The 25,918-nt window shown below is 23.8% G+C and overlaps 1 protein-coding gene across 2 annotated transcripts; it reads right to left on the bottom strand.

The window, feature by feature from the left end:
• Positions 1 to 13,833: 13,833 nt before the first annotated feature.
• Positions 13,834 to 24,323, bottom strand: LOC145838298 (uncharacterized). Of its 2 annotated transcripts, none has more exons than XM_082945866.1 (6): positions 23,868 to 24,323; positions 21,084 to 21,360; positions 19,284 to 19,412; positions 18,006 to 18,175; positions 16,279 to 16,392; positions 13,834 to 14,843 (listed from the first exon to the last, which is right to left on the bottom strand). In XM_082945866.1, exons 1-6 carry the CDS (start codon positions 24,309 to 24,311, stop codon positions 14,364 to 14,366), a joined length of 1,614 nt encoding a protein of 537 aa, XP_082801992.1. In that variant the 5' UTR covers positions 24,312 to 24,323; the 3' UTR covers positions 13,834 to 14,363. The 2 variants fall into 2 exon arrangements, with proteins under 2 accessions (XP_082801992.1, XP_082801993.1); XM_082945867.1 differs by lacking the exon at positions 23,868 to 24,323 and adding an exon at positions 22,409 to 22,489.
• Between the last annotated feature and the right edge of the window lie 1,595 nt (positions 24,324 to 25,918).

Raw genomic sequence — 25,918 nt, 5'->3', positions numbered from 1 at the left:
AATGGAGGTTACAGGTACAAACTATTAATAAGTGAATTAAAAAAAATATAGCTTAAAAATATACATTAAGTAATAGAAATAATTATTTATGTACGAAGCAATATAGTCAGTTTAATTTTTCAGCTTAACGACAAACTTTGGAGACTGTTTTTAAGTAAAAATAATTTAGTAAAAATACATATAAAAAGTTTTTAATGTAAAGAACCTTTTATTTTTCAGTATTTAAATATTAAAAATAACTACACTTTGGATCCCTTAAAAACAAGAGAGTCAAATAAAGTTTAAAATACAAAAAAAAAGGAGCCGTCAAACTGAAATAAAGCTTTTTCTACCTTGCGTTTTTTTATCAAAAATATATACTTTTTAACAGTTTTTTATATACAGTTAAATGCTATTTCTAAACAAGTTTATGGAAGGATAAAGTGGCTGAGTAATTAGGAAGTAGGTTTTATTCAGCATGAACAACAAATGGACGGGAAAAATTGTGACATTCATGTCGTTGTAACGTGTCGGCCTTCTCCGGCGTCAACAGGCCTGCCGAGCGGATATCGTTGAGGTTTAACAATTTAATATTTTAAGTAAACAAGAAAGTGCTCTAATTTAAGTTTAGTTAGAAACATTTTGATAAATTCTGTGCAGATGGCTAAAGAGTTCTGAGAGTATTTCCGATAATAAAAAACCAAATAATACAATAAGGTTTAGCAATACGGCACATAAATTATATAAAAAAGTAAAAAAAACTAGGTTATCTTTTTTAACTGTTTGAGGTTTGTAACAGTTGAAAAAGTGCTATAAAAAAATACTACTAAAGTATATTGCTAAAAATTTTTTTGCAGTTTCATTAACAGAGAATTAAAGATAGAAGCAACAAAAGATAAAAGATTACGAAGCGTATCGTAAAAATTTTCAAGTCTGTTACTTTTTTGATTAAAGAATAAAGTTGTTTTAGCTATATTTGAACATATTTAAATACTTTTTAAACAGTAGAAATTGATATAACTTTTTTTTTGATTTTTTATTTAAAGAAAGTTTTTTTTCGTCAAGCAAGACGAATAGCTTAAGTTGTTTTGTGTTAAAATCAATCAATAGTTTAAAACTCAATAAAAATTTTTTGAAACTTGGTCTATTTTATAAAGAAAAAAAAAATTACTTTTAGATCATCAAAAATTTTTGATGCTTTTGTTCAATCTAAATAAAAAATTATGTACCTACAAAACAAGACGATTCGTTTAAGATATCTTTTGTGTAAACTGAAAAAGTATTGCTAGTTCCATTTAATTGTTTTAAAACATTTTTTTTATGTAGAATAAACAAGAAAAAAAAATTTGGAATTTTACATCACAAACAAAAATTATTATTTTTCTTTAATCTAAATAAAAAATATCATATATATAAAGCAAGAAAAATCGCAGTAAGAAGTGTAAGATCCATTGAATTTTTAGAAGTATGCTTGTTTTATAAACAAACATAAAAAATAGCTCGACATTTAGGTCATAATAAAAAATTGTAAATTTTGTTTAGTCTAAACTAAAAAATTCATATTTATAAAGCAAGACAAATCGTTTGAGGTGTTTTTTAAATAGATTGGATAAGAGTTTTAAGTTCCATTATTTTTTTAGAAAAGTGTTTTTTTTTTATAGCTTGAACAAGAAAAAAAAAGTTGAGCTTTAAATTTCTTTTTGTCACTACTGTTTAGTCTAAATACAAATATCATATCTACAAAGCAAGACAAATTGTTTGAGATGTTTTCGTTTAATTTTTTATTTAAGAATTGTAAGCACCATTAAAATTTTTTGAAAACACCTTCATTGCAAAAAAATGTTCAAAATACAAGAATATCTGATATTCAATGTCTGCGAAACTCCATCTTACTAATATGCTGTAACAGTTTAACCTAAGTAACCTAAAATAAAGTAGAATGTAAAAAATATGTTTAAAAGTTTAATTTTTTGTCTTGCTTTGTAAATTTAGTTTCAAACTAAGTTATAGTTTAGTTGTAAATAGATGTAAAATGAAAAGAATAGTAATTAAATAAAATAAAACCTAGTTTGTGATAAACAATTTATTAAGACCTTTATTAGCAAAGTATTAGCAAATAGTTTTTGAACGTTTTTACCATTAGTAATTTAAAGCAGTGGTTCTAAACATTTTTAAATATTTGCACAATAAAATACTGAAAAAAAAATCTGTTCAAACTAAACTATATAAAGTATAAAGTTTGCTATAGAAAATATACTTTAATGTTTTGATTGACTTATAATATAACGGGCTAATATGTGTTGTTAATTTTATTTGTACACAAGTTCTTATCTTAAAAATTTATAAAACATTTTTTCATCCAACTATTCTTTTGTACAGAGTAAATGAATTTGTATGAAAACTGTTATGCAAACGTTGAGAAAAAGTAAAGTTCAATTAGTTTTTTATCATTCGCCACAGAAAGTTTAGTGAATTTTTTAAATAGAAATACTTTTATACTTATCATTATAAGTTGCATATTTCTGAAATTCATTCAATGAACTTAGCATATTGTATAATGTTTGGGACAGATTTTTTATTATAAAGTAACATGTTTGATATAGATGTCAAAAATATTAATCGCATGTGCGTTTTTTATCAGAGGTCTGAATTAAACAAGTTCATTGGAGTATAACAAAACAACAATTTTGAAAAAACTTCTTTTATTTAAGTGATGAAAGTTTCTATATCAACAAGAATCATGATATCACGAAATAAAAGCAAGCAGATTAATAACTTATTAAAAATAATAATCGTATAGAGCATTAGTTTACAAAATTTAACTAGTATGCTTCAAATATAATAATATAAAAGATTGTGTGATAGATAGCTAAAAAAGACTCAAAATAATTACTTCTATTATTTTAAACGATTAAATCAAATACAGTTTAAAAATACAACGATAGTTTTGGATCGTTTTAGATATTATAAGTACAGTAGTCTTCCTCTTGAATTTTCACTTCCCATTGAGTTCGCACACTTTACCCAAAAAACTTGTATTCAAAGTGCAAAATTGTATCTTTTAGATATAAGTTTTAGATAAACTATTTCTAACAAAGTTCTAATGAAAAAATACTAAATATATAGTTTAAAGGTTTTTTATATTAAATGAAGTTAAACAAAAAGCAAAATGAAGAAAAATTTGAAATACTATTGAATTGTAGTGAAATTTTGAAAAAAATAATTAAAAAAGAACAGTGCAGTTAAAAGCTTATATCTTTTGATTAATTATCAGTATAAATATTGTAAAAGTCATAAGTAAAACTAACAATTTAAAAAACAAGGTTGAAAATACTAAAAACTGTTTTTGAATATAAAACGTGAAACTTTATATGTAGTTTAATGGTTAAACATATTTAATTAGTTATTCAAAATATCATTTAATATATTTTTCTTTAGTGCTTTCAACATATATTACAAACTGTTTATATACTTTAAACACTTACTTTTGTATGTAGTTAAATATTTAAACATTTTTAATAACTTCAATAAAAAGAATACTAAAATTAATGTTAATGTTATGTATAGATTGTTTTTTGATTTCTTTTAAAACACAGTTGATTATAAACGTATTAAAACAAGCCATTTTGTAAAAAAAAAACTGATCACGATTTCTTGAGTTCACACTTACTGTTAAGTTCACACTATTGGGTATTATTCAAAGAGCGAGCTCAAAAAGAAGACCATTATAATAAGTAATAAGTTGCTATATTTAAAGCTTACTGATAAAGTTTATAAACTAATGCAGTATATGATTAGATATATTCCAACAATTCTTAGTTGTCATTTTGTTTACTTAAGTAGCAGTTTTAGAAAAGGTACATGTTTTCGGTTTTGTTGAAAAATATTTTTTGAAATTTCAGTCAGTTACTAAGTTTTACCGCTAAACAGATTATTAAACTGCATTTGTGTAACGAAAATTACAAAATGAAAAACTTTACAAAAACTAAAAAAATGTAGTTAAGGTATTGAGAAAAAGTTTAGAAAAACATGTTGATTTTTTTTGTGCTATATAATGGTTAATTAGGATATTGTACAAAACTTAAAATAAGTATAAATAAAATTGAGTCGGAATTTAAAAAAACGTTATAAATAAAGCAAAATTCATTATACGTTGTTTAAAAAATAAGTTTTAATGATTAAGCTTAGAATTGTATTACTATGCAGTTAAAATACATTCAAATGAAAAAGGCAAAAAAAAAGAAATTAAGGTAGTAAAATAAGCATAAATATATGTTTTTAGTTTAAAATAAACTAACAGAGAAAAGTTTAAAAACTAGAAGTATAGTATAAGTCATATAGAATCTAATAGAACCACAAAAAAAATTTAATGTCATCTTAAAAAAATGTTTGTACAGAAATAGAAAAAAATTAATACTGAGGGTAGATACGACATATAACTTTTTTAGAGCAGTAAATATTTTTTTCTAAGTGTTGACCCATAGAAAAATCTTCAAAACAACGTGGACATTGAGTAATAAGTTCTTCTCTTTTATTTACATATTATTTTCATCTGATACTAAAATATGAAGCAAACAAACTATAATGAAATATAATTTAACAACGTGAAATAGTAGTACGTTATTTCAACACGTAAATATGACGTTACATTAAATAAAGTTCAACTAGTAAAAAGTAAGTTAGTTTAGTTAGTGTTTAAATAAAAAACGTGTTTCATTGTTTAAAAAAACCAACATTAGCTTTAGTTTTTTAGATACAAGATTTAAATTTAATAAGTTAGATGTTTTATTGAAACAAAGGTGTTTTTATACTTAAAATTTCATAGTTATATATTAAAGGTTTTAAAATTTTCGTTAGGCAAGTTTATTTTAGTTGAGTTAAACTATAAAAGATATCCAACTAAAGCTAGGAATACTGTTTAAAAAGAGTTTACTATCCAACATTTATAGCTAGTTTAAGTGTTAATTTTCTACATGAAAACCTAGAAAAAATATTTTAAAATTTTAATTATATAAGATCCAACACAAAAGAATCTGAACAAAAACTTATTATTTTTTGTTCTAAAATGAGTTTTATTTATTATGAGAATGTTTTTTAAATTTGTGTAAAACTGTCACTGAAGATCTACTTAAAATTTAACTTTTAATAGTTCTACTTTAGACTATTTTTTCAATAGTAGAAGTTCTTAAACTGTTTACAAAATTCAATTATACTACAATTTAACTCGTTTTTAATCTTACTATTAAATAAGGAAAAGTTCATTTGTTATATTTAATAACGTTTTAAGCACATATTGTTATGTCAAAACAAAAAGAATAATTTAGCAAATTATTTTATTTTCTTTAAGTATAAAAACTACCATTAAATGTTTATTTTAAAATGAGTTTCGTAAGGAAAGTAGAATATTTTTTTTATAAAAGTTGAATTAAGATAAACATAATAACGTAAAACAAAATAAAAATAAAATTATTTGATTTCAGATTTAGACAGTTAATTAAACAAAGGGTTACTTTACAAATGTATAATATTTTTTAATGTAAATATGTAATATTTTATAGATAAAGCTATCGTTTTTTTTTTAAGTAAGAGAAGGGCTAATTGCAACATTGTTAATGTCCTCTAAATTTCTAAAGTATTTTAACTTTTTGAAGTCTTTTCATGCAAACATAAAACCAACCATCCTGTATGATGAAAGCTTTTTTGATTCCGTTTATAATGCAGGGTAAAACAAGGCAAGTACTTGGTTAACTTAAATCCGAGTTTACTTTTTAATATTTTTTAAGCGCGTTTTCTTATCGTCAGTTGTATGAGACATGCTTAGTTCAAACCTGCGCACTAACCCACCCGATCAATTCCAATCAATTCAAACCCTTATAAATCTAGCTTTGATCAATTTCCATCCTATCAATACCAATATGATAAACTACCACCCAAATCGTCCAGATCGATTATTTTTCACCTAGTCAATTTTGCACCTCACTTTTACACATCATCACTTTTGCACGGAGAGTTACTTTTGTACAGCCTCAATTTTTTATAGGTCTCTATTTTGAACGAGTTATTATTTTTGCAGGGAGTCATTTTTTCCCAAATATTCAACTTTTAATAGATGCACTTTTGCATTAAGCGTTATTTTTGCATCGCATCGCATCACACCTATGCAATTTTTTACCCAAGTCGTCTTTTTCACATGAGTGACATTTTTGTACGGCTTCATTTTGACAGGTTAACTTTTTTTAAAATTAAGATAAAACTAAGTTGACGAAAATTATCTAGTTACGTTTATAAAAAAACTATAATTAAAACTAACCTATTTAAAAATCAACCACGTATAAATGTAAAACTGAAGCTAAATAATAATTAAAATAAATTTGAGATAAAATTAAAATAAAACTAATTATAAGTTTTAAAAAAATCAAATTTATTTTAGCTTAGTAAAAAACTATATATTGAAACTTATTAGAAAAAAAACGCGGGATTTAGAAAATTTATTCTTTAATTACTTTTTGTCTTTTTAGAATAACTTCTATATTTTTACTTTAATATTCATTGTTTGTTTATTACAAGGTCCGATTATCAACACTGCTAAACGCAAACGATTATTTTTTGAAAGAGAGTCTGATAACGTTATTACTTTTCAAGACAATTTAGCTGCTGACAATAAAAGTTATACAGTTTTTTTTTGTTTTACTTGGAATTTAGCTACAAAGTCTAAAATCATACTTAAATTTTTTTAATCTTAAGATTGATATTTTTTAATGTTATAAAAGAATATAAATAAGTTTAAACATTTATAGTTGATAATTTTTAGTTTACTTTAAAATATTCATTAAGTATAAATTTATTCAAAGATTACACCGACTTACTTGTTAAACACAAAATACTTAAAGTAACTATAACACGAATCAGTACATACATTCTAAAATATATAACTTCTACGTTGTACGGTAAATTGAGTTTGTAAAACATAAACTTATAATAAAAATGTATAACAGTATTTTACACATGAATGTTGGCAGAAATTATGAAACAAAACAATAGTGTATTTAAATTATTTCTTAAATCTACACTTACACTCGATACGGAAAACAGTTATAAACTAAAGTAAAACATCAAATAGTTTTAATTTCTAGTCTATACGTTACTTTTATGTAAAAAATAACATCTACAAATGTTTATGTAAGTTTATTGAACGAAACAAAAGCGCTCAACATATTTGGTTCTAGGACCTTGTGCACGAAGAACCTTTCGGTTATCTAGTCACACACTATGGATACCTTTTAGCATCTTATCCAGGACAAACAGTTTCAAATAAATCAAAAAAAAATCGTAGAAGTGTCTTAACATACGAAATTAAACATTTTTCAGAATAAAGTGTAATAAAGTTAAACTACTATACTTTTAAACTAGGTATAATCTAAACTAAATCTAATATAAAAAGTATCAACTGATTCAAGGTACACATGCAAATACTGATTCTTGTTTTTTTGGTAGTTTTAGAGCAAAACTTATTTTCATATCAAATAGTCTGCAATGGAATATTCCAAAATCTAAAATGTTTGAAAATCTATAGTTAGACATATATATTTGATTCAACTTATAAATATTACTCTAAACTAGGATAACTGCAGGTTTTAATAATTTTACAACATACTATACTTTATAAAATGGTAGAAAAGTGTAAACACTTGATAGAATTTAACAAAAGACAATTCTGTTTTTGGAATACTGAGTCAACTTACAAAGAGAGCAAAAATTATTGCAAGGATTTAAACACTAAGCTTGTATCTATTAAAGAAGCAGAAACTTGGCTAAAATTGAAAAGTAAAGCAAACAAAACAACATATGATTACTGGACTGGGTTTGAATACTGTAGAAACAAAAAGTTTACAGAAAATGAAAGTTCAGTATGTAAAACGTACAATTTTTATGACGCTGGAATAAGGTACAATGAAAATTTTTTACGAAAAGCTTTAGTTATTCGTTTTGGGCTTCCTTGGACTAGTAAACCTAAGGCAACTTTAGGTTATATACACAAAAATGTTAAGAAACGATTTATATGTGAGCGTAATAAAAGTTTAACGATACATAATACGATTAATAGAAATACTTCTGTACTTGATATCAATAGAAAAAGACTCGTTAGTACTGGCGAAAATGTATCTATTTCTACAAACAACGTAGTAATGATCGCAGTTGTGTCAATATCTTTTGTTTTAATTTTGGCTTGTTTCTTTCTACTATTTTATACAAAAAAAGGTAAAAAGATGGTTGATAATAAAAGGTACACTGCTTCAAGAAGATGGACTGATGTAAAAGCGAACTTTAAAATAAAAAAAGTTAATATAAAAGAAGCTTTTAACAAAAAGAAAGTAAGATTACGCCTTGTACCTTTAAGTGACCGACAAATGGTAAAGTAAGTACTGAAACTTTCTTTTGTAAACTTAAGCTATAAATTTACTAATATTGTATAAATCAAAAAAAATCTCTTTAGTGTTGAAATGATTAATGTATTTTTTTTACCTACATTTCAATAAAGAAATAATCAGGCAGAATAAAAACCATTTTAAAACTATCAAAAGGTATAAACTGGGCATTCTTGATGTGAAGTAATATGTTTTATATCACCCCAGTAGATTTTATAGTTATGTTTAAACTTAATGACACATTTTATATTTCTAACTAAAGTTATGGCGCTTTTTTAAACATTTTAAAATTTATCTAGATTTTTAGATTGAGTAAACAAATCTAAAACTTTTGATAATTTAAATATTAAAAGTTACTACGTATGAGCTTTTAGTTCAACATATTAAGTTTCAGCTTTAAATATAGTTTATTTTTTAGTTATCGAGTCATACTCTACGTTTACAGTTTAATGTCTCGTCCTGGATTAAGACACTTTTAATATTGATGTTTTCACTCAGGGGCATTACAACTTTTGTTATAGTTTTTTATATCTAACTTAGAAAAAATCATTCTTATTCTAAAATCTATCAGATGTCATGTTTTCATTAACTAAAGTTTAATTTTTTTTATTATAAGCGATAAACCTTATACTTACTTGTTCAAGCAAGTTCACTGGAATATATAATAACACAAGTTTTCACAGTACTCTTTTTTATTAAAATAACATATGTTTCTGTGTGTTAATTATGAGTTAAAACACTTCAACGGAGCTCTGTAAAAAAGTAAATACTGTAAGAAAAGAATAGAAGCTAAAGTAGGTGTATATGTGTGTTTACTAAAGATGAACATAAATACTATAGATTAATATTTGTTAAAAGATACAATACAAATTTGATATATTGTTAGTGCTTTTGAACATAATACTGTGACGTAAATGTTAGTTAACTTTTTGTATACTTAACAACCGTTTAGTTTTGTCCATTAGTATCTCTTGGACTTGAATGTAAGCAGTTTATATTTTGGTTTGTTATTTTAATTTGTATTTAACTTTAGCTTTATTATAATTTAGATTTAATCGTTACTAATATCATATGGTTTTGGAGTGAAAAAGAGACCCGTTCCCGGTGTTATAACAGTCAGATTTAACTTCATACATAGTATGTCTTATTAACTATTAATCTATAGTAATAATGTTTATCTTTAGTAAATACACAATGTGAGTTTTCAGAATTCAAATTCAGAGTTTTACTCGTTTATTATTAAAAATTATTTTAATAACTAAACTTTTTTAGAAACTTTATACAAAATAACATATTAAAATGGCTTGAAAAATGGCTTGAAAAGTTTTTTTATTACTAATTAAACATCATTATGTTTTAAACAAACAAAATTTTAAGTGATTAGTTTTGTTTTTGAGATTTTCCACTCTTATGATGTTTTTTACTCGTTTATTATTAAAAATTATTTTAATAACTAAACTTTTTTAGAAACTTTATACAAAATAACATATTAAAATGGCTTGAAAAATGGCTTGAAAAGTTTTTTTATTACTAATTAAACATCATTATGTTTTAAACAAACAAAATTTTAAGTGATTAGTTTTATTTTTGAGATTTTCCACTCTTATGATGTCCTAATTAGATAAAAAATTTATGAAGGTATCTTCAGAAAAAATACTTGACTTTCAAGTTTTCCAAAATGCCCTTAAACATAGACCTACATAAAAAAAAAAGTTATAGTATTTTCGTGATATGTTTTGTAAAAAAAAATACAAATGAGGTCATTTTAGGTGTTTTTATTTTCAATTGAGTTAGCCGTGGTGAAATTTTCTTCACATCATCTAAAATTTTGCACAAGGTGTTTTTATGATATTTCCAGAAAACAAAATTTTTTTAAGCCGAAACATCAAAAGTGGCCGAAAAAATAAGCACCCAGTGTAATACACCTACTTAGTTTCTATTCTTTTCTTAAAGTATTTATTTTTTACAGATCTTCATTGAATTGTGTTAACTTGTTAACACTTATAAACATATGTTAGTTTAATAAAGAAAGTGTACTGTGAAAATTTGTTAATAGTAATTATTTGTACAAATATTATAGTCTAAATTTTAATGTTTTCAATCTGAATGTGTTAAACTTTATTTTTTGTTTTAAATAAGTCTGTATTATAAAAACTAATAATTTCGAGTATTATTAAGTAAATATAGATAAATTGAGAATAAATAATTGTTTTTTTTACAAAAGAGCAGAAATCAATTTACACACAGACTAAAATTAAAATAGGTTGAGTCTTTTGATCGAATAAAACTAAATAAAAAAATCTGAAATTTTATTTGTCATAAAGCTAATTTTTTTAACCTCTTAATTCTAACTTTTACCCTAACGTTTTTGATAAAAAATCCAAACCTAATTAAGCATATTCATCTAGTTTGAAGAGACCCAAATTTCAATAGAAAATGTAAGTATACTATATTTTAAATTAAGAACAAGAATAAGTATTTTACCTTTCAATAAAACAATATAAATCAGTATCGTTATTGAAAACAGCTACTTATAGAAACGTTTAATTAAAAATATAGTTAGTCTGAAAAAGTTTAACGATACTAAGTTTACACTAAAAATTTTATTCAAAATATATTTGAGTTAAAAAAAAATTTACTATAAAAAACTAAAAACATACAAAAAATATTACTACAACAATCAATTGAACGACAAAAACTTAAGTGATTTGTTAAAACAAAATATTAAATTAAGAGTCAAAAAAACTTTAGATATCATAAATTTTGAGTGTCACCTAAAGAACTTACCACAAATAACCGTAAAATTTTGATTAAAAAAAGTTTCAAGTATTTCTTTATGAATAAATAAAATGAAACCAAAATAAAGAAGCACCAGTTAAAGTATAAACGTAGTTAAAGAAATTAAATTCTACAAAGTTAGAAAGATTTTTATATTACCAAATAAAAGAAAAACGCTACTAAGTTAAAAAAAACATGGATAAAGCAACAAATACATTATAACATCCATATAGTTCAGGGTTTCCCAATTTGGCAATAACTAATTAGGTAAACATCTAGAAAAGAGGCAATAAAAAATTTGTAGATGTTTTTTTTTAATTTCTGCCATGTTTTTAAAATCCGGTTATATTTTGGGAAAACCTGGTTTATATGCAGTTGTCAATTTATTTATCGAAATTAAAATTGTCGTAACCTTAAATTTTTGAACTTGAGTTGTCAAATTTGAATAGTCGAATTTTAAAACATTGTAACTTGATTTTGAACAGTCAAAGTTAAGATTGTCATAATTTGAATTGTTGTACCTTATATTAAATCAGTTTAAAACATAAACTTTTTACTTTCATTTCACCCTAGGGCCTAGATGATAATTAACCCAATATATTCGCTGTTTGTAAACAGCAAGTTGCAGATGTTATAAAAGTTGATACATTTTGACCTTGATTTTTTTTTGTCAGATTAGAACTTTATAGTATTATTAAGTTGTAATCTACTTTTTTTAAATAATTTGAATAATGCACTTAACTTGTTTAAAAAAATATCTAAAAAATTACCGGCACTACATTTTTTATGGTTAAAACAGTTTTACTAAACTATTAGAATTATTTTAATTTCTAATTTTATTCTAAAACTCGACTATGATACTTTACAGTAGTACAGCAGTGAAAAATATAAAAGTGACAAGAAATCAACTTAGTGGGAAAATAGAAATGGTAGATAGAAAAGAAGAGTACAAAGCAAAAAGTTACCGAAAAAGTGATATAGTTTTAGTAACAAATGATATACAACCTTCAACATTACATGAAAATAAACGTGGTTCAAGGTCAACCTCTTCAAGACAGTTTTCTGTTTACGATGACTTTAGTTCTGATTACTTTAGTTCTGATTCTGAAGACAGGTTAAAAGAAATAACTACAACTCAAGCACAAATTCATGATAACAGCTATTGTACAAACAAAATAATAATTAATGAAGATAATGAACTAATAGAAAAAACAGCTATGTATGCTGTAGTTAACAAGAAACAAAACAGCAATTTGAATTGAAAATTATTAAGTATTTGGATTGTTAAACGTTTTAATCTTAATTAGAAATAAACCTTTTGAGCGTAATACTAAGGTTAAAAGTTATTAAGATTTGATTAACTTGACATCTAACGTAAAGATATTTAATTTTTTTCATGAATAGGTTGTAAATAACGTTTAACGTTTTTATATTGAATTTTATCCGTACAAAGTTTATGCTTCTACACTAAAAATATTCTACTCTTATAAGCTAAGAAAATATTTTTTCTAGTGTTATTTAAAAAAATCTTTTTCTGAAGTGTTGCTTATGGTGTTAGTATGATTTTAAATTCTAATAGTTTAGTGCTATCAGATACTGAGCAGTATTTTAATCAAGGAAGAAGTTAAAAATATAAGTTTGTTTAACCTAATTTTATCAAAATATTTAGGATTTTGATAGCTTAAATTTAAATGTTTTGTTAAGAATTTATTTTATTACTGGAGTATTTTAATTAAGAGTTAAAATCAAAAAGTTGTTAGAATAAATTCATTTAACAATACATTTGTTGTTTTATTAGACTTTTTAAATGTTTTAACATTTTTAAAACATTAACTCAATATACTATACGTTTTTTTATTTTAAGCTTATACTTATAAATGAAATTTTGATAAAACGAAATTACAAAAATTTTTTGATGTTTGCAACTTAATAAAAGCATTATTGCATAAATTACTATTAAATAGGTTTATAAATAGTTTATTTATTTTATAAAGCCTATATAAAGATGTATCATCATAAGATATATAAAAAATACAAACATAAATATTTTAGATGTAAATATTATTTAATTGTGTACTTTCAATTTTAGAGATTACAATTGAATGTGTTATCGCATATTTACTTTAATTTTTTCCAGATTTTATTAACAGCTGAAGACCTTGTTTGAGTGATACATTGTTTTGTTAGTAAAATTTTAAAATTTTAGTCACATAATTTTATAAACAGATAGATATATTCACTTTTTGAACGTGTTAATATATTGTAAATAAGAAACAGGTTAAAATTTTAAAACTTTTATTCAATAAAACGAAAGAAATCTGTAAATAAGGCAAAGGCATATATTTTTTATTTTCTAAAAGTTACTACACGTAGAGTTAAAAAAAAACAATACTAAGAAGGCAAGCTTAATAACTAAATCTAGGTGATATAAAAACATCAGACAACACATTTTTTAGCTAATAAAACAAGGAAAAAAATTTCTGAACCAATTATAACTAAAGTATATAAAATATTATAAATCAAAAGTACTTCAGCTCAGAAATCTACATTAAAACTTATTTATCATTGAATTTTAAGTATTTTATTAATTAAAGAACAACTTTAAAAAACAATAATCTCTGTTATCAACAGTTGTAATAAAAAGGCACAAATTAAGTTTTAATAAACTATTATTTAACTAATATTTTTATCAAATTAATTCTATAACAAAACAGCAAACATTTTTAAAACGTAAAAATATTTTTTAATTCGCAAAAGAATGAAAATATGATGTTAAAAAAGTGTTTCACAAAACTTTAAAATAAAAATTTTACTTGAAAACATTATAAACTTAAACTTTTATTTTAAAACTAAGATTATTAATTGCCAAATGGTGTAACTAAATTAGCCATTAAAAAAATAAGTTTACACTATTTAGTTATACAGCAGCTATAAGCCTAACAATTACAATTTTAAGTTAATTTGGATTTTGGCACATAATATAAACGAAAAATTTTTGAAAGCATTAGCTCCCAAACCTAAAATAAAACATTTATAATATATAAAATACAAATTTGAAATAGTATGAAAAATATATGAATTTAATTCACATTATAAAAAATTAATTTTTAATTTTTTTTTTTGCAATTTAAAAAGACCCAAAACTCAAATAACCATTTAACATTAACAAATTACCACTAATTATCCAACAATAGCAGTTTGTGGAATTGAAATATTGTTAGTGGGTGTCAGAGGTATGTCGTTAGAGGCAGTCTCGTTGCAAGTAGGTAAAAAATTGCTACTGACTATCACCTCATCAATAACTTCATAACCAGTAGGAGATTTGAGAAGGTTCTTGTGTAAGTCTTCTGGTAAATCAGTTTTGAAGTCGGTGTTGGCTAAAGTACTACTAGTAATAATTTCTTCATTATTTGACTTTTTATGTATTGCATCACTGTCAACAACAACATTTTCATTAATTATCAGTTCAGATTTTTGTTCTGTTACTCTATCGAGCTGATGATGATTAAATTGTAAAAAAACGTCATCATTTCGTTTTATCATCATTAGTTTTTTCTTTTTAATTCTCATCTCTTGCATAGCTTTCTTCCTCTTTTCAGATGCTTCTTTTCTCCGAGCTTCCACTTCCGGCGTTATTGAAATACTTTTCAGAGCTGGAACCTTGTCGAGAATTATTACTATGATAATCGTTAATTTACTATAACTCCAACATATGCATTGAAAAAACGCTTATTTTAAACTTTTTTATTAAAATGCTAAATAAAACATTATTCTTTAAATAAGTTAAGATAATTTTTTATCATTTCAAAAATTACACAAGACTCAAATTTCATAACAATATATATTTCGTACTTAACTCATCTATTATCTACTGAGCATTAAAAATAAAGTTTCAAATCTAGAAAATATAGTGAAAATGCAATCAATGTAAAGGTCATCATTTTGTTGATTACACATTTCGTTGATCTTACCTTGATTACATTTTCACTATATAAGCTAGATTTGAAACTTTTTTCTTATTGCTTAGTAAACAACTGATGGGTTAAGCACGAAATATATATTGTTATGAAACTTGAGTTTAGTGTATTTTTTGAAATAAATTATTGAATTTCAAATAAATGTTTAATTTAAAATTAAACATACATAACATTTTAAAGAGTATAGTTTTATGTGTCGATAAAAATATAAGCTATATCAAAATGTCACATAACTTATAGGTATTGTATATCGAAGTCTTTGTGTAGTAGTTATATAAAATACTGGTACACAAAATTTCAAACTACAATTATTTAAATTTTATATTATTGATTAGTTTTAATTTATTGTAGTTTAATTATTTTAATTGTTTTTATTCTATAACATTATAACCTATTAAGTTCAAAATCTTTTTTTTAAGTTGAAATAACTGATTGAACTATGCCTTTTAAAACTTACAAAAATATGGCTGTATATAGCAGGGTTGCCACTCTTTGAGTCAAAAAATCTTCCCTAAATGACCAGAAACTTCCCTGAGTAACCTTAAACTTCCCTGAGTTTCCCTGAGTTTTTTTCAAATCCTTAAAATTTTTATTATTCATTAAAAAATTACAATGTTAATTCTAAGAATATTGAAGAACTAGCCGGAAGGCTAAAAATTCTAAATAAGCACTTGAATATAAATAAAATTAACTTTTTTGAACAAAATATCGAAACTTGATATACTAAATCTCATTCCAGATCTAGAAAAAAAAATTCCTGAGATTTTTAAGAAATCTTAAAATTTCCCTGAAACTTTTAGAAAAAACCAAAACTACCCTGACTTAAAGAAAAAATAAATAAAAATTCCCTGAGTTTCCCTGAGATTTTCTATACCTGGGAAATTCCCTGAGTTTCCCTGTGTGTGTGGCAACCCTGCTCTAGCAAATATAAATTAAATCTTATAACAAATATATTTTTACCATCATTATGTTTTTTAACTGATCCTTATGGTAGATATTTTTCAAGCTCTAATTTTAAATTTTAAAATAATTTGAATTGTCATGCTATAAAACTATCAACTTGTGATAACTATTTAGTGATAGAAGGCTTATTTTTGTCTATTTTTACTATAACTTACTTTTTTAGGCTTCTTTTTGTTAACTATATTTATTGCAGCTTTAACTTCATTAGATTTCCAATTATTTACTTTCCTCAATGAAAGTTTTTCAAACGATTCTTTTACTTCTTTTACCTTTAATAAAAGTATATACTTTTTATTTTTTCTTAAAGTTTATTTAGCAAACAATGTTTTTTTAGTAATTAGCTTTCTAAACAAAGCTTTTAATACAACTTGATAAAAAAATATAATTAATTGAAAACATTTCAGAAGCAAAAATATAAAAGGCATATTTAAAGTATATAGAAAAATTAAAAAGAAAGCTGTTACTTATATTTATACTAAAGTTATAAATAAACACTTAAGTACAAAAGAAATAAAATAACAAGAGAATATCTTGAACAAACATTAAGCTATTCTTATGCAATATAAAAAAGAACACTTTTGAACGTGCAAATATCAATCACATTTGTAATCTCAACTAAATATTGTTTACACAGCAACACTTAAAGTATTTAAAAATTCAAAAAAAGATAAGTAAATAACTGATAACTCAGAAAAAACAACAAGTCAGTAGATAATATAAAAACGTTTATCAAATACAAAGACAAACAGTATGTAGAACTTTTGATAAATTATGACTAATGCTAACTTAGAATAAAAAATATCAAATACAAACATACATAACTTTTATCAACTAACAGTTATAATTATAAATATTAATGTTATTGCTTATATAGTTATATTAAAACATATATTACTGCTTTTTAAAACAATTTTAAGTAAAAAATAAATCTTTTAATATCAAAACAATATTTAAAAACAAAATTTAAGAAAAATTCAATAAGTTTTTTTAAATATGCTAATTATTTTAATATTTGAAAAATAAGTAGGATTATTTTAAAATAATTGAAATACTGATGAATGTGTAAAAGTTTAAACTAACGAATAAAAAAATACACGATTACTAACAAAGTTTGTCTAATTTAAAAGTTATTTTATTTCAAAAAACATAAAGTTTAATATTTAATTGGTAGTAGAAAGTAATCTGAAAAATAAGTCCTAAAGTGTATTTAATCAAAGCAAAAATTTAACTTATAAAATAGTATAACTATAAAATAAGTAATTTGATGAGCTCTGCCACTATACTGTACAATGAAATTTTTTAAAAGAAGTGTTTTTTGAAAAAAGCTTATAACTTTCATAGTTTTCACACTAAGATATTTAAAGCAGCTGCGAATACCTACGATATGCATACAATAAAAAAAAAAAAATTTAGTGGCTTAAATGTTTTTATTGATACGGATTTTAACTCTAATAAAGTAAAGTTTGTGTTAAACTTTAGTTGTAAAATTTTACTAAGTTATATAATATAAATTTAAATAATTTTTTTCAAGATTTATACTCATACTTTAAGAAAACTTTAAATTAATTTATTTAAAAGCTATTTTGACCAAAGTTAAAGAAAAAGAATCAAGTATTGATATACAATATGTTTTTACGAAGTTGTAAATATAATAATGCGAGCTGGTATGATTATTTAATAGAAAATAACACAAAATGTACTAGCGATTAAAAGCTTTGTTATACTAAGGCTTAAATCTATTTCTACGTTATAAAGAAAAAGTTAAACATAATGCATAAAGCTTTAGCATGTTACTGAACATTATATAAACTAAAATCTAGGTATTTAGGATTTAAATATTATCTTCATTCTCAAATAAATTAAGTTTTAATTAAGAAAATACTTGAATATAATCCATTTCCCAGAAACCATCTAAATCACTTTCAAATACAGGTCTAGTAATGGTTTTGTTGGAATTGTCTTCAGCTTTATTTACAAGTTTTATGAACTGAGTAAATCTTTGCGAAATTATTAATCTTGTTTTTCCTATCACAGCTCGTATTTCATCACAAACTGCAAATAAACATCTTTTGTTATAAGATACAACTGAAAGTTTTCTGCCATGTAACTTTGCATCCACATAAATTGGCAGTTTTCGAAAAAAAATTGAATATCAATATCAGAGTTTATTATATTATATAATAGATAAGGCGTAGGCAACATAGGGCACGATTCAGTCAAACAATAGAAATATCTAGTTGCGGAGTATTTTTAGCTTGAAAACATCTTGTGCCAACTAAATAAAATTGAGCTTTTTAATGTGTTTTTGATTTAGTTTTAGTACTATTTGGTGCTTATAAATTAATCATTTCATAAAAAAAAATTGAAAAGGAATTTTATACTTTTTATAGTACATTTTTTTTAATTACGCATTCCGCTCGGCATAATACTTTTTTTTATCAATCCTAGCCTGCAAAATATTTTTTCATAGTAAATATGGCTAGTCTTTTAGAAAAATTGCCCACTCTTATGATAGATAATATCTGAAATGAAGATCTTAATAAATAATTGTGATCTTTTATAATAAAAGTTAAGTTTTTTATGTCTTGCGACAATTTATGTTAAGTTTTATTGAGTTTTTATTAGTAGTTTAATAACTTATGACTTTTTTAGATTTAACAAAACTGTTAATTTTGATTGTAACTTTTTTTTGAGTAACTAAAGCTGCACAAGAATGAACAATAAAAGACCAATGGGTTTATATAACATCAGTTTAAAACCCAAGTTTAAATAAATTTGATAAAAAGATTCGGATCTTGTAGATCACTAGTTGAAGTTAAATTCAAACGAATCTGTTTTATTGTTTAGAAATTAAATTATTGATTATTCTATAAGCTTTTACATAAAAGTCAATGTCAGCTATTAGTAAAAAGCTTTTTTATCGTCTCTTAAGTATAAAGCTATTAAAAAAATAAGTCTTACTACAAAACTAAACCAGTTTTTTAATGGTATTTTAATAAAAAAAATACAGTTTTAAACTTCCGAATGTAATAAAAAGTGATACTAATAATACAGTAAAATTAATTCTTCAGCGATATTTTTACTTTCACAGAGTTCAAAATATTGTTTTCTTTGAAGTTCAACCTATAAGTACTAAAACTTAAAGTAAGCTTAAACAAACTTTCTTCAGGAATAGTAGTGTCAGTAAGCAATTCATTCCATTTGTTTACAAGTTGGTTCAATATACTTGTTTCTTTCTCAACGAGCTTTTTAAACTTATTTACAATATGCAATTTTCTTTCTTGATTATCTGTAAAAAAACTACTTGATCTATTACAATAATTAACAAAATTATGTCTAAAATATAGGATATAAAAAAACTATTTTATTATTTAAACATAAAACAAATTGCAGAAAAATTGAGGTAAAAAGCACGACTTGTAATGGCAAAATAATTCGGCTGATATGCACAAATATTCAAATTCTGAAAATTCAAATTTTAATAGTTCTTATTTATTGCGAACTAATTCTTATATAACTTTTTTACCATTGTAATATTATTTATATGATCTACAAAAGCATTTATTTATTTAGATGTCTCATTTTTGCTTATAAAAAAATTACCTCATTATCTTTTTTAAAAATACGTGCTACTTGGTTTATGTTGATAATCAACATAAGCCTGTTGCTTAATCGTTATAGGAGAAAGCAACAAATTGATGTTTTCTTCAAAATGGTCTTTATAGAGATGTTTCTTCTTCTAAAAGATTCTAGGGCATTCTGGTATGTACTTTTTGGATTACAAACCAAGATTTAGTAGTAAATGTGTCCCAAGATGAAATGACATATTATATCACAGTATAAAATTTCAGAATACTGTTTTTTTAACATGCATTGCCAAAACATCCAATCGCACTTTGCAAACCAAATCTTTTTGCTTGTGCATTGTACAGCAGATCCTTGTTACAATTTACACTGTGATGAGACCTAATTAAAAGAACATCATTTATATGATTACATAATTTTGCATGACCATATGAATAAGGTCTGTACACTATATGATGCCAGTTTTTAGAATGGGGATGTCTTCAAGATACTTTATGCTGAGGTACTGTTTTAAAAACTAATTTGTCACACAGCCAGTTTGCTTATGACAAAACTCTCAAAGGTATATATTTTTTTGGCTTTTTATGAAAAACTAAAATTTCCTAGACAGACTAGCTTAATAGTAATGACAATATCTAAACTTTGCATTGAAATCACTTAAAACAACAAGCTTGTTGTGTTTAAGTAAATTTTCACTTTAAGATTTTTCAGTATCCTTTACTTGCTTTTAAAAATATATGCGTATAGACTAAACACTAAAAAGAGTTGATGTTCCTATCTTGGTGTGTAAAGAAAAAATAAAGATACATTTGTAATCCTCAGATCCAACTTTCATAGATTTTCAATGTATATTCTTCACAGCAAATTCTACATTATGTCCCTACATTCTACACAGACTTACCACACCAAATAAATACACCATTTTTTTCACCTAATTAAGCCTTGGCCAGCAAGAAAAAATTCCTGAAGAGCTGCATTGTCAACCATAAGACACATAAGTTTTTTGTTTACAATGGCAGTTTTTCTTGCATTACTAATGTTTTCATGGTAAATTTTAGTAGTTGTGGTTTGCACGTTCCAGTTTTCCAGTTTATAATTTGGTATCTTTTCACACATTTTTTTTCAAATGACTACGTTTAAAAAAACTATTGTCTAAATAAATGTTAGAAATATTTATGTTATAACTATATAAATATTGACTTTAAACGTTGAAATTTTCTTTTCAATTTAAAACAAATTAGAAATACACTTGAAGTTCTAAAAACTATAAATTAAATAAAATTTAAAAAATATTTTTTTAAATCAATATGTTATAAATGTATAAAAAGATTCGAATACAAAATTTATTTATTTATAATGTTCATAACGAAACTACCTTTAACACTTCTAGAGATATTTTTTAGTCTAACTTCATCTTTTGTTTTTTCTGATATCTCTAGTGAGCTTAAAGAAACAATAGCTTCTCCACTTTCATCATCAACTAATATTTGATTGTTTTTCTCTTCTATTACAACTAAACTATTATTAAAGTCTTTGTTTTTTGCAACATAGTTTTGCTTTAAAAAGTCTTCACAATCAAAAGATAAATGATTGGTTGTAAGATTGGACTGTGCATCATTGACTGGGTTTTCTTCACAGTTTTTTTCATCAGTCTATAATTACATTTTAAGTATTTATTTTAAACTTTGGTAAACATTTTTAAAGATAAATTACTTACATGCATCAAAATAGGGAGATGTAAAAAAATAACAACAGCTTATCACAATTAATGCAGTAAATAAAACCAATCTGAACCTCAAAAAAGTCTTAGATAGTGTTTAAGCTAGAAAAATTAGTTAATCTCAAACGTGTTCTAATTTTAAAGAAATTTTTATGATATTTTTTCCTCAAGATCAATAATCGCAGCTATAAAACTTTACACTTTTTGAGACAAAAAAAAATTGAATACTGGTTTTGGGATGAGATACTTGATTTAAAATATAGTAAAAGGAGGATTTTAAAATATTTAAACTTGCAGAGTGTGTTCTCAATAAGCCTCTTTTCTTATTACCTTATTCATAGCAATTTTTATAATTGTTATGAATTTTTTCTTTAATTTTATTTAAAATCCTTCATTTCTATATCGATAATAGCTTGTTTTATACATCTAATACACATATAACGAGTATGTATACTGACGAACTTAACTAAAAATTTGTTTAGTATTAACTATGAAATAATGTTATAAATAAAAATTAAAAATATTTATAAACTAAAAGGTTGACATATCAATATAATAAGTTTTAAAATATTCAAAAAAAACTCTATCTCATATAAATAAGAGTTTTAATTAGCCTGAACTAAGGAATTCTGAAAACTATTAGAGCTGAAAAATTGTATTTTTACTAAAACTCTAAAATGATAGTATACGCTAAAATTAAGTAACTTATTTGTATTGACATAGTTGTTTTAATTAAAATTGAACTAAAAATATAATTTTAAAAATTCTCATTAAGCTCTATTTATTGCTAAACTACTTATATATTTTCATTTGTACAAAAATGTTTTATTTAGTTTCATTTTTAGCTATAACAATTTTAGCTTCAAAATTTAATGGTTCTTTTATTCATAAACCTTTTAAATTGTGTAAATTAACATGTATTTCACGAAGTTTGAAAGTTTATTTGACTAAAAAACTCAAATATAATAAACAAATATTACCTGATAAAAGTATTCTAATGAAAAAAAGCTTCCCATCGTTCAAAATTAAAATTTATTCTAATTAAAAATATCTATAACTTAAATCAACTTTTTGAAACTTTTTATACAAAAAATGTTTAAACTATGATATTTACTACTTATTTTGAAATTTAAAGAACTTTTAAAGTATAATTAAGAAATTCACTGCAACATAATCATGAAAAAAAACGTTATTCATATCATTTGGATTTACTACACACAAAATCTTAATTATAATTAAATGTAAAAACGTCAATATGCTACGCTACGGAAACAAATCAACCATCACTCGTTAATTTGTGACATAAACTACTATACAGATTACAATATTTTAGTTTATACTATGTTTAATATAACTTATTTAAATTTTATCTAACAGTTTTTGTTGTTTCACTAAAAATGACTTTATAACTCAAAAAGAAGTTTTTTTTTCATTTTTATATGTAGATATCATAATAAGCTACCTTTTAAAGCTAAAAAATTCTATAAGTTAGTAAAAAGACACGTAAAAAGCTCAGTTTTTAAGTCTAATCAGTAAATAAAAAGTAACAACTATTTAACCACTTAACTAGTTAAATAAAACAAGAATTAAAAAGCATATAAGCAACAAATACATACAGCAGCTGCAATTTAATAGAGATGTGTAGAAAATAAAAAAAGAGTTGAAATTGAACTTTAAAAAATCACTTTTAGCTAACTTTTTTTTTAATTAAAGCCTTGCTAGTTTTTAAGTAAACTTATATTACAAACAGTTAAATATAATATTTAGGATAAACAAGTATATCTACAAGCATGATTGAACGCAAACAGAATAAGACTGTAAAAGAAAAAGTTTTGTTGGAATTCGAAAAAAAATCTTGATTTATTCAACACACCTTACTTTTATGTTCATAATGACTTAAAATCTAAACATTAAACTGCAGGTACTTCAAACTTCAAAAATTTTTTAAATTTTAGAAAAGAATAACAAATTTATAACTTCAGAGCTTAAGATACTAATTAAAATAGTTTTAAAAACATAAAAATCTAATTATTTTTGTCAACCTAAAGTTTAAAACTAAATTTAGTAACTTATAACTAATAAAAACAACTTTAGTAATAAGTACAGTAGCTAATTAGTAACAGTAACTAGAAATATTCTAATACTAATGTGTTGCATTAAGATATAAAAAAACGTTTGTGATATTAAAACAAAAAAGTAATAATAAGATAAACTCAAAATACTTATCTATCATAATTTAATATGCTTAGTATTAACTATTAGTATTATCTAAACATTAATTACTTACATATTTGCTAAATGCATAAAACTGACTACCGTAACAACTTATAAATTTAAAGCTTTTCTTTTATGTAAAAAAGTGTTTATGTAAGTATTTTTAAATACAAATTTAATTTAAAAACAAACTTTTACAGAAAATACAGTCTACTAATCACTTACTTCTAAATTAAACCTAGCTAAATTGGCAGCAGGCTTTGTGACGTCATCATGCATGTTTGATGAAGCATGAAGATAACAGCTGACTTCAGCTGAAGAAGGTTGTGTAGCTTTAAAAGGTTTAAATTTTGAATTAAACACTTGGTCCGAAACAGAACTGCAATCAGTTTTATCTATTTGTTTATGGGGGATAGGTTGTGATACTTTACTATCGTTCATTTGAAAACCTAAACTACTGATATCTTGGACTATGACAGTTTGAATAACTTTACTATTAGAACTTGAATTATTCCAATTTGTTTTACTATTTTCCGTATGTTGTTTAAAGCCTAAACAAATTTGCACTGATAAACAAGGTGAGCAAAGCAATGGACTATGTTCAGCATTTTTTGAACTAGTTTTGACATTTGCTTTAATTTTTCTAGATTTAGAAAATCTTGTACCCATTTTATTTGTTTATAATCTAAAACAAAAACCAATTAAAATTTATTTTACTATAATTTAACTTATTACAAGGTAGTAACCAAACCACAGAATTTTAATGAGTAAATGTATTTACTCATTTTTTAAAAGTTTTAGTCTAAATAAAATTTATTAGTATGTTAGATAATTTTAATGTACTGTTTTATTAAAAACAGCTGAAATTAGTCTTCAAAAATCTAATAGATTTAATTCAAATTCAAAATAAGTTTAATTTAGCTACAGTTGTACAACTTCTTTATTAACATATGGTATAGACACATTTTAATAAAACTCTTACTTTCAGATACCTTGAATATTAGCCTAAAAATTAAATTTAAGCTACTGAGTAAAATTTTAAAGTAGAAGCAGCATGGGGTAAAACGTTATAGCCAGGTATATAAGTGCTCAAGTATTTTTTAAAATGAAAACTAAAAGTACAATATAAGACTGCACCTCACAAAACTAACAACAGTTTCTGAAACAATCTAAGACCAGTTTCATTTCTATTAGATCACAACAGGCAGATATAGTTGCAAGAAAACACTGTTTCATTCTAAACAAACAGGATTTAATACTACATTAATTAAGTATTTGTTTATGAGTAGAGTACAAAAAAATTGATGCAATTAAGTTAGTTGTTTACAACTGAATTTTCAAGACATTAGTAGTTTAAACGTGAGATTATAGTTTATTCTTTTGAACTAGTAGTGATATGTTGGCTTTATTCAGAAAAGCTGAGATGTTTTGTCATCAATTGACCAGTTGTAAACTGTCTCAGAAACTGTTGTTGATGATCGTGCTGTATATAACTTATTGTATATTATCAAATACACCTCAGCTTTTCTAAATATAGCTAAAAAATTGCTACTAGTTAACTATTAAGTACAGCAAATGCTTATCTGGTCCTCTCTAATCTGGTCCCTAGCTAATCCAGCCAGTTTCAGTCAAGAAGTAGTTTTAATTGATATAGCAAAAATCAATGTTTTCTTTTTTAAAATTAAAACCAATACAAATTAATTTGTTAACTGTGTATTATTTTTAACTATTTTGACTAAAATCTTTATAAAAGTTTGTTTTGTTTATTTTGTGTCTGTTTTACTTGTTTGGTTTGTCAAAAAAAACAGAAAGTTTATTGTCTATTTTTTATATGCACTGCATAATATAAAAGAGTTATATTATTAAAACAAAACAATACTTTTTTTATCCGACCAAAGATTAATCCTGCCATATTTAAGATTTCTAATACTTCAGTTTAATAAATTCAGTTTTGTCTTCCAAGTCCGTGACTTAAAAACTCAGTTCAACACTTATATTACTAGTAAGTTAGTAAGCCACATCAAGGTGTAACAATAAAATATTATTTTTGCTTTATGAGAGGAAGTGAAAATTAGTAGTTTTATTTAAGAGATTAGCTTTTTTTCTTTTAAATTATACAATTCTTCAAACTAAAATTACAATTCATTATTTTAGTATAAGTATTTTAAGTTTTTTTTTATGATGTTATCAGGGTTTTAAACTAGCCAAAAATAGTCTGTAAGTAAAGTTAGTAAATAAAACGACTTACATTTTTGACTGTTTTCTATATTCAAATA

Source organism: Thalia democratica, chromosome 6 (genome assembly GCF_965202585.1).
Source record: "Thalia democratica chromosome 6, ktThaDemo2.hap1.1, whole genome shotgun sequence".
NCBI lineage: Eukaryota > Metazoa > Chordata > Thaliacea > Salpida > Salpidae > Thalia > Thalia democratica.
The sequence above is the reverse complement of the archived record's forward strand: the minus strand, read 5'-3'. Positions and strand labels throughout refer to the sequence as shown.

Bases quoted from the DNA above. Each gene is read 5' to 3' on its own strand.
- LOC145838298 (XM_082945866.1), bottom strand. From the start codon at position 24,311: ATGGGTACAAGATTTTCTAAATCTAGAAAAATTAAAGCAAATGTCAAA. The intron at 19,413-21,083 runs GTAGTTTCGTTA...GTTTTTTTACAG, and splicing joins TATCTCTAGAAGTGTTAAAG to ATAATCAAGAAAGAAAATTG. The intron at 16,393-18,005 runs GTATTTTCTTAA...CTTTTATTAAAG, and splicing joins GGGAAATGGATTATATTCAA to GTAAAAGAAGTAAAAGAATC.